This window comes from Gouania willdenowi, chromosome 22 (assembly GCF_900634775.1).
Source record: "Gouania willdenowi chromosome 22, fGouWil2.1, whole genome shotgun sequence".
In the NCBI taxonomy this organism is placed as follows: Eukaryota; Metazoa; Chordata; class Actinopteri; order Blenniiformes; family Gobiesocidae; genus Gouania; species Gouania willdenowi.
The window spans coordinates 31739696-31750103 of NC_041065.1; the positions used below are offsets into that span (position 1 = coordinate 31739696).

Genomic DNA, 10408 nt, shown 5'->3' on the forward strand with positions numbered 1-10408 from the left:
TTTTGTGCTTCACAGGAAACACTGTTGCAACCCAAGCATCACCTCATGTTCTTTGAATGTGAACAAAATAATTGTACGAGTTGCTGAGGAAGTTACTAGAACTAAGCATTTTGAGAGCTTTTAGTCAAAGAATCTGTCTGTTGTCGTTTTGTGAATTTCTTTTATTCAATTGTATGTTTTGGAGTCATTATGTGTGTTTATGTTTTATTTTATGTGGTCTTGTTGACAATTTGTATATTTTTCTGTCATTTTCAATCATTTTTGTTAGTGATTTGTGAATTTTTGGAATCACTTTCTGTCCTTTTTTTTATATTTTTCTCTCATTTTGTGTAATTTTGTTGGCATATCATGTGTCTTTGGTTTCATTTTGTATAGTTATTGCTGTTCAGTGTGTTTTTGTCATTATTCTTTGTGTTTAAGTGGTTGTTTTATGAGGTTTTGTTGGCATTTTCTATGTTTCATGAATCATTTTGTGTATTATGTTGGACAGTGAGGGTTGGATCCTGCCCGGGTTGCCCTTTGTCACCGAGTCTGCCATAAAGTATATTCTCAAAGGTTTTCTATTAAAAGAGTTTACATTTTATTTTACATTATTCACACCATTCTCATAATCACTGGTTGTCCACTGGTTTAGCTTTAGTATCCTCTCTCACCCACTGACAAAAAAATTCTTTCAAACGTTTGGTAGTGACAAAAGAAGAACAACGGATTCTCCCTTCCTCCTGATGAACTGCTTTTTAATCAAAAACCAATAATTGCAAAAAAAAAAAACAATTATTATATTCAAGTTTAAAAAACAAAATGAAAAATTCAAAAGTCAAACTCAAGTAAAAAAATATAAACCTCTTTTTAAAGCATATATAAGCAACAAATTATCAGTATACGTAGACACTACTGTGAGAAAAAAAGAAATGCCCTTCACAATAAAAGCACAAACAATTTTGTCAGTCCCAATGCAAAAGCCTGGGACCAAAGTAAAAGTTTTACTGCTCCTTTAAATGCGCTTAACAGAGGTGAAAGTAATGGATTACAAGTACTCACGTTACTGGAGTTGAATTGTTTTTATGGGTACTTGTACCTTTTTGAGTATATAAGTAAATAGTTACATTTCTACACCCAACCGTTACTGAGTAAATGATTGTTTTTTATGAATATTTTTCTAATATTTAATAATATTGTTTCATGGTCTCTTCAGTTTGAGGTTTCTACCCAAAAAAAAAAAAAAGTGCAATAATCTTATCTGTACAGAAATCTTACACATAACTTTTCCTCTTGATATCTATTTATATCTGCACCTTTTCTTTCTTAAATCCTACTTACCTTATGTAAATACTCATTCTTATCTGTACTGTAAAGTTCAAGTTTGAATGACATTAAAGAAAGTCTAAGTCTAAATATGTTGTTACCCACATGGTTCCTTTGGTGTGGCACTGTTTTAGAGCTCATAAATGTAGCTACTTTTAGCCTCAGAATTTTCTTTTTTTTAATTTTGAATTGATTTTTTTTTAAATAATTGTACATTTTGACAAACCTTTTATTATATACAGATGCCTTTGTGGAAAATGAATTAAGTTCCAATTGTGCAAGAATTCATATTTTCCTTTTTAAGTTTATACATGAGATGTTTACTGTATGCAAGGGAACCGTGGCAACAACATTTATTACCAAAAATAAACATGGGGGTGAAAGTAACTAGTAACTTTTACATTGAGTACTACTTAATACTCAAGTACTTTTCACTTGTACTTGAGTATTTTATGTATGACATATTTGTACTTGTTTAATCAAGTAGCAGTACTTGAGTAGGTAGATATCAGTACTCTTTACACCTCTGGCGTTTCATATGAAAAAATAGTCCCTTTGGACTTGGGTTCGAAGGTCTTTAAACGTGTGTATCAGACATTTCTTCACAATAAAATCCTTTCATTACAAATATGAGTCTCATTCTTTAATGTCGCTCGCTCTGAAGTCTCATGCTCTGGTTCCTGCTGTCCCTGGAGACCTGTGAGGTGAGGGTCTGCGAGCATCCTTCTCCCCTGGCCAACTTCTTCATGTGAGCCGTTATAAATCTCCTGAACTTGGTCGTGGCAAAGAAGTAAATCACCGGATCCAGGATGCAGTTGAGGCCCATGAGAGCCAGCGTGATCTGATGCAGGTCGTTGAGTATCTGGCGCGTGTCCTGGCCCCAGTCCACGTGGCCCCAGCCCTCTGTGATCCGCAGCACAGCCAGGGTCCAGAATCCCTGGAGGACGTGATGAGGCGTGAAGCACAGAACAAAGACACCGACCACGGCCCATAACATCTGCAGGGCCCTTCGTTTCGGCCCTCTCCGCCTCTTACCAGATCCGTTGCACTTTCTGGATTCGTGCGCCACAGATCCGAGTCCTGATTCAGGAAGATTCTGTGACAGTAACTCTCGAGCAATGAGGAAGTTACACACCACAACGAGTAAGAATATAACCAGAAACAATCCGATGATGATGAAATGGGTGATGGCCACGGTTCTCTTCTGAAAGTTGGTTTCTTCTTGGTATCCCTCAAAGCAGCGGGTGACATTGCTCGATGGGCTGTCGCTGTTGGTTGCTGGAGTAGCCAGATATGGAATGGACATGGACAACGTGAACAACCAGATGACAACGCACACCACGATCCCACGCCTCCTGTGGTCCGACGAGGCCATGTCCAGGGGCCGAGTCACCGCCCAGTAACGGTTCAGGCTGATGGCTGCGAGGAAGAGGATGGTGCCGTAAGTATTGATGAAGAAGAAGGAGCCCGTCAGCCTGCACATGAAGTCTCCATAGACCCAGTCGCCGTGGCGACTATAGTAACCGATCCAGAAGGGGAGGGCGCTGACGAACAGCAGGTCGGCGATGGTCAGGTTGGTCATGTAGATGCGTATTTCTCCCATGGCCTTGGCTTGACGGAGGCATCGCAGAACAAAGAGCACGTAGAGGTTTGCGAAGAACCCGAGGATGAAGACGAGGCTGTAGACGATGGGGAAGAGCACGTAACGGAACTCCGAGTCCAGGAAAGACGAGACATTGGTGGTCGTTAGAACCGGATCAGGACTTGGAGTCGTAGAGATTTGTTCAGTCTTTGGAAAAGTCTCCATCTGTGGTAAAACAAAACAAAAGGTACATGTCAGAAGAAACAAGTGCTACATACCACAAACTCAATGAGTATATACTGTCTACTATATAGTATAAGTATATTGAGGATGATGAGCGTTCCCACTGAAGTATACTTCCAGGCTAAATATCTCTGTTGATTCTCCACCTTTACTTTGAAAGCTCTGAAAACATTTGAAGTGAGAAAGTGACCAAGTATAAATCAACATGTGATCATTTGATCCATAAAACTCACGAAGACACATTTAACGCCAACATTTTCAGAAACCCTCCATTGTGCAAGAGACAAAACTTCCTGTTAACTTCAAAACAAGAGCCCTGTTTACAAAAGCGTTAAAAAAATTACTGGAAGACAAGAAGAGATGTTTGAAGAGGATGTTTGATTTTTAGCTTGAAGTATGACTAGTGTGCCCACCGTGCATACTTAAAAAATGTCCCCATATAGTATACATCCTGGTATTTCTCACGTACTCAATCTTTCCATACTATTTAATGTGAACACACTACATACTCAATGAGATGTCAGACTTAGTGTGAGTAGTACATTATGGTGACATTTACAACACACCCACGCACATCAGAAACACATTTCCTGTGTGTCTTCCTTCACGTTTCATTCTGAACTTGAACTATTTCTGCCTTAAAAGGCTTTGCTTTTCTTATTTTCATCCATTTCTTTTAATCCTTTTTCTCCTCTGTCATTGTTCTTTTTCAGCATCTCCCTTGAAATTAAATCAGATGCACACATCTCTACAATCTGCTTCTTTAACTGAAGCTACCAATGCATTCCTTCATACAATGAAAGCAACCATAGTGTCCCTGTCCACTAAAGCATTTAAAATAATGACCAAACTGAATATTGTTATTGTCATTTTTGAATTGTTTATTTTTTATTGTCAGTTTTGCATTTTTTTGTTGTCATTTTGTGTGTCGAGTTTAATTTAATCAAATTTTTTCTCAATTTTGTGTGTTTTTGGTGTTATTTTCTCTATTTTTGTCTTTTTTTAATGTGTTCTTGGTCCCATTGAGTACATTTTTCTCTCATTTTGGTTGTTTTTGTTGTTATTTTGTGTGATTTTTGTTCTATTCTCTCATTTTGTGTATTTCTGTAGTTATCTGTGTGCTCTTGGCACCATGTTTTAAGTTTTGTCTTTCTTTCTTTTTTTTTTTTTTTCACAGACAACAGTAGCTAATATAGATCCAGGTAAATGGGAAAGAATTGTTAAATATTGTTTGATAAGCTACAGAAACTCACAAAGAACTTCATCTCCATCAAATGTAGTTTTACAGTGAATATACTGTCGGTAACACAGAAAGAGGAAAATAAATCAAAGGCTTTGTGGAATGTAAGACATTTTAATGATATTTGGTAACAGAAGTCTGATAACAAGCAACTCCTTTTTTCATCATCGTCATTACCGTTGAGTAAAATTAACACTTTCTTTACAGTTCGTTTCTACTTTTTTCTCCACAACTCCAACACTTTTTCTATATCAGGGTTTAAAAGCCACATAAAGATTTAAATAAATGTAACTTAAATCTGCCTCCCTTTCTGTTTGAAAAGAAACCTCCTTACCTGGCAGCTTCTTAGACGCCTGCTGCTGTGTCTGTAACAGTAGAGTGAGTGTGTGTGTGTGTGTGTGTGTGTGTGTGTGTGTGTGTGTGTGTGTGTGTGTGTGTGTGTGTGTGTGCGTGTGTGTGTGTGTGTGTGTGTGTGTGTGTGTGTGTGTGTGTGTGTGTGTGTGTGTGTGTGTGGGAGTGTTTAACAGTTCAAGATGAAGGTGTGGCAGACGACTGTGGAAAGTGTGTTGTAAGATACTAAACTTTTATTGTGGTTTTATTCTGTGCATTGTAAAGTGACCTGAAAGGTGCAGGTTTCCAAATATTATTATTATTATTATTATTATTATTATTATTAATTCAGCATCAGGATTTCATGCTCTGCTGTCAGTCGATCATGATAAGAGGCTTTAAGGCAGATATGGGAAACTAAGACAGTGAGGATCAATGGGTTTCTATGTTTTTCTGTCATTTTTGTATGTTTTTGACTTTTTGTGCATTTTTGTTGTTGTTTTCTGTCATTTTTGTTAAATTTTTGTTTTCATTGTTGTTTGGTGTGTTTTCCTGTCATTTCTGTATATATTTGTTGTTAATTTGAGTATTTTTGTTGTTGTTTTCTGTCATATTTGTGTATTTTTGTTGTTTTTATATTGTTGTTGTTGTTTTATAAGTTCTTGTAAGTGTTTTGTGTGTTTTTCTGTCATATTAGTGTATATTTGTTGTCATTTTGTGTGTTTACATTGTTGTTTGTGTTTTTCTGTCATTTTGTTTTATATGTTGTAACTTTGAGAATTTTTGTTGTTGTTTTATGTGTTTATGTAATAGTAATAATAATAATAATTTGTGTTTTGTGTTTTTGTTGTTTTGATAAATATTTGTCATGTATATTTTTGTTGTCGTTTTGTCTTTTTTTATGTCATTTTGTATACTTTTGTTGTTTCCTAATTTTTTGTCATCATTTTGTGTGTTTTTATTGTTGTTTTGAGTCTTTTTTAAGTCATTTTCTGTAGTTTTGCTGTTTTGTTTTTTTTTGTTTTGTGTATCATTCTGTCCTTTCGTGTGTTTTTGGAGTCATTTTGCGTATTTACTTTGGAGGAGTGTGCACAACACTAGACTGAGGGCCACATGTGTGGGTTCTTGGCCTCAGCAGTCAATAAACAACTAACCTCTTATCCTTTGAAAACAAACGTATAAACAAAAGCTTTCACTTTCTTTTCTCTGAGTGTTTTAGAGAAATTACAAAATAAAAGCCATTAGGACATTTTGAGCCTTTTTAAATCTGCCTTAACACCAACATTAATTAACAACTCGATTCCATTAAACTCTCTTCATGGTTTGCTTCATTTTCACATTTACCTCCCACGTTATACGTTTCATTAAAGCAAGTGATTAATCAACACACTTAATGAAATTAGTTTCTGTATCATCACTGAGTCATGATTGAAGTGATTAGTCAAAACGACTGCTGCTAAATGATTAGCATTAATACTGATTTGATTGATGCGTCACTTATTGTCATTAGCATTCCTTCCTTCACACATTGTGATGAAGACACTTAAATTATACGAGGTTCAGGTCCAGAATGCACCATTCTGTGAACAACGTTTATTATCTTTAACATTAATACAGGTTTGTGTGTACATGTGGTCATTTTGTATATTTATTATCTCATTTTGTATTCATTTGTTCGTGTTTTTGGATTCATATTGTGATGTTTTTCTAGTCATTTTGTATATTTTTCCTCACATTTTGTATGTTTCTTGTTGTTTTGTGTTTCCTTGGATTCATTTAGTGTGTTTCTGTTGTCATTTTGTGTGTTTTCACAGTTGTCTTGTGTATTTTGAGAGTAATTTTGTGCATTTTTGATGTCATTGTGTGTGTTTTTGGTGTCATCTTTGTTGTCATAATGTGTTTTTGGTGAATTTTGTGTACTTCTGTTGTTGTTTTTGTACGTTTTCTTTTCATTTTTGTTGTCACAATGTGTGTAAAGTTTTTTTGCAAATGTAGCCAACTGCAAAAAATTACTCAAAAAAAAAAAAAAAACACAAAATTAAAGACAAATATTTCTGTCATAGCTAAAGAACATCTACATTTTACAAGTTAATCTGCTGCCTTCAGTCAGCATTAGATCATCAAATGAACAGTGGTGCTTTTTAACCACTGGATGGTGGTAGAGACTAAAAAAAGCTCAGGAAGCTTTTAACACTACCGTGTGTGTGTGTGTGTAGTGTGTAGTGCTGTGTGTCACTTGATTTAAGTTTCCTCAAACAATAGTGAAAAATTCAGTTTTTCACTTAATTTATTTCTGTCTTTGTCGACTAAATAGATGAATTGTTTGGTAACTCGTATTTGCATATCTATCTTGATTTCACACACAAAGACGACCTCTGATTGGCTCATGTAGAACAGACACAAAATAACCATAAAACAAATAACACAAAAATCACACTCTAAGAACACAGAACGACAATTATATACGAAATGACAGCAAAAACATTTGAAATGAGATATATTAACGCACAACAAATTAAATCCACAAAATGAAAAACAAATCATGGACAACAAAAACACAAAATGACAGCAGAAATACAACAAATGCCTGCAAAATATACAAAGCGACTCCTAAAACACACAAAACAGCAAAAACATGCAAAATAATAAAAAAATATGCAATATGACAACACAAAAACCAAAATGCCAACAAAAACACAAAACGACACCAAAATCCCATTGAAATGACTTTAAAAACACAAAATGACAAAAAATACATAAAAATTGATTAGAATATACAAAATGACTATAAAAAAACTTTTAAAAAAAAGAATATAGGACAACAAAAACACTTAATGACCCCAAAAACACGTAAAATGTGTGTAAAATATATAAAATGTCTCTTAAAACATACAAAATGAGATACACTAACAGAAAACAAAAATAAACAAAAGGACAACCAAAAAAAAATAACATGGGACAACAAAAACACACGAAAATCACCCCAAAATCACTCTAAAAACACAAAACGACACCAAAAATACATTAAAAAAAACAATTAAGAAAAAAGAGAAACAGACAAAAAAGAGAAACAAAATGACTCTGAAAACACACAAAATGACAGCAAGAACATATGAAATGAGCTATACTAACGGACAAAATGAAAACCAAATAATATGGGACAACAAAAACAAAATGACACCTGAAATACATAAAATGTATGTAAAATTACTCCTTAAACATTAAACAGCAAAAACATACAAAATAATGAAAATACGCAATGACAACACGAATAAAACAAAATGTCATCCAAAACACACAAAATCACATTAAAATGACTCTAAAAACACCAAATGACGACAAAAATACATAAAAATGTGTAAAATATAAAAAAATTACTCTAAAAAAACTAATATAGGACAACAAAAACACAAGATGGCACCAAAACACATACATTTGTGTTAAATATACAAAATGACTTAAGCACACGTGCGCACCAAACTAGACCAAACACATACACCCACACGCGCGCGCGCACCAAACTGGACCCCACGCACGTGCGCACCAAACTGGACCCCACGCGCGCGCGCACCAGACTGGACCCCGCGCGCGCACCAAACTGGACCCCACGCGCGCGCGCACCAAACTGGACCCCGCGCGCGCACCAGACTGGACCCCACGCGCGCGCACCAAACTGGACCACACACCCACACACACCAAACTGGACCCCGCGCGCGCACCAAACTAGACCACACACCCACACACACGCGCACCAAACTTGACCACACACCAAACTGGACCACACACCCCCACGCGCGCGCGCGCACCAAACGACCACACACCCACACACACACGCGCACCAAACTGGACCCCACGCGCGCGCACCAAACTGGACCACACACACACAAGCGCGCGCGCACCAAACTGGACCCCGCGCGCGCGCACACACACACGAAATGAAACCGTTCTCGAACACTGTAGCCTAGCTACACATACAGTGACATCTATAAGTTAAAATAGGAGGAAAGAAAGTTTTTATGTATAATTTTATATTTCATATTTGAATTGAAAAGCTACCCAGAGTATTAATTTGTTTGCACATACAAAATATTAAAAAAAAATCGAACATTTATAACACCACTGTGCTGGTAGAGGTTAAGAAGACCACAGGGTCTTATAAATTCATCTCACCAATTCCAACTACATTTTGGTAAAATATTTACATACACAAAGCAACAGATGAATACAAAAAAAAAACTTTTCCAAAAATATACATCCAAAACATACATTTTTTTTTTTTTTTTTTAAAGTTCAAAATGGATGTTGGTTTCATAAGCACTATTTGCACAGGATTAGTTTTACCTAGGGACCCCATGTAATAAATAAATGAGCCCCCAACGTCTGCTTTTCATGTGGCGCATTCACACACTGAGATTTTGCTGAAATTTACGAACATCTAAAAACGTGAAACAGTATGAGTTGATGTTAAAATGACTTTGCAGGCTTTTGACCACAGATCGGTGTTACCGCTAGCGCTAGCTGTATTAAATAGAAGGCTACAAACACCGTGTCACGGTCTGAGTTTACCTCGTACTGAGATCGATGAGCATGCGCACAACCGGAAAACAATTTTTTTGCTAAAAAATATAATAAAGTTTTGTTTTGAATGTTTATTGGATAGGGTTATGGTTGTGTGTGCATGCGCATACATGCTCATAATCGATTCCAATACTAGGTAAACTCAGACACCGGAAACAAAACCACGCGTAAACATGCATCAGATGCCGCCCATTTCCGTCCAAATCAGATGCCTATTCGCATTGGATCAGTATCGTCACAGGACCTCGAAGTTCAGCAAAATACGTATAGTAGGTCATTTACGGGGAAATTTTTTTTTTTACAAATTACTGACATGGACGATTCGCACGGGATTAACATCACAGAGATTCTCTGCAATTATTACAAATCAAGAATTAAAATTGCTTTTTTTTTTCTTTTTCCAAAAATCTTCTCCGATATCATTATCATGAGCCCAGTATCGTCAATCTTTTCACCCTACTACTACAACTACCATTCATAAGTTAACCTTTTCCTGTTTGCACTTCTAATACATTTAAACGTGTGAAGAGTTGTTTATGTGCTGCGTACAGTAATCAGTTGGAGGTACAAATGGCTCATTTCCCTCAATGTTCATTTACTAACATTAGCACAAACACTCATTCAGGCGTGAATATAAAACTTAATTATTTTCAACCTTTCAGACTCACGTGATATGTTGTTACATTAAAACTCACAAAAAATATTTAAAACAAATAACAAATTGATGCAACTTCATTAGCAACTGATTGGCCAAAAATTAAATCATGTAAGAGCATTATTTTCATTCAATTTTGAAACATTTGTCAGTTGTAAATAGCTGTTGAAAACATGTATATAATCTTCAGGGTTCCCGCGGATCCTTAAAATGTCTTAAAAGGCATTGAGTTAATGAATCTGAACATTAGGCCTTTGTGTTAATGGCTTTTATTTTTTGATTTATAGATTTCTGGCTATTTTGTCATCAACTTGTGTTTTTGGAGTGATTTTGATCTATTTTTTGTTGTGTATTTGTGTTTACTTTGAGGGCCGTCAGTTGCACCTCTGCTAGACAGAAAAAAGGGACCCTAACCATATGTAAGTGATGCAGCGCTTTTACCCCTAATTGTTTGTTTAAACCGTAGGCCTGGTTT

General features: G+C 35.9%; 1 protein-coding gene across 1 annotated transcript; it reads right to left on the reverse strand.

The window, feature by feature from the left end:
- Positions 1 to 1613: 1613 nt before the first annotated feature.
- Positions 1614 to 4753, reverse strand: ptafr (platelet-activating factor receptor). Its single transcript, XM_028438328.1, has 2 exons — positions 4705 to 4753; positions 1614 to 3112 (listed from the first exon to the last, which is right to left on the reverse strand). Exon 2 carries the CDS (start codon positions 3110 to 3112, stop codon positions 1949 to 1951), a length of 1164 nt encoding a protein of 387 aa, XP_028294129.1. The 5' UTR covers positions 4705 to 4753; the 3' UTR covers positions 1614 to 1948.
- Positions 4754 to 10408: the final 5655 nt, after the last annotated feature.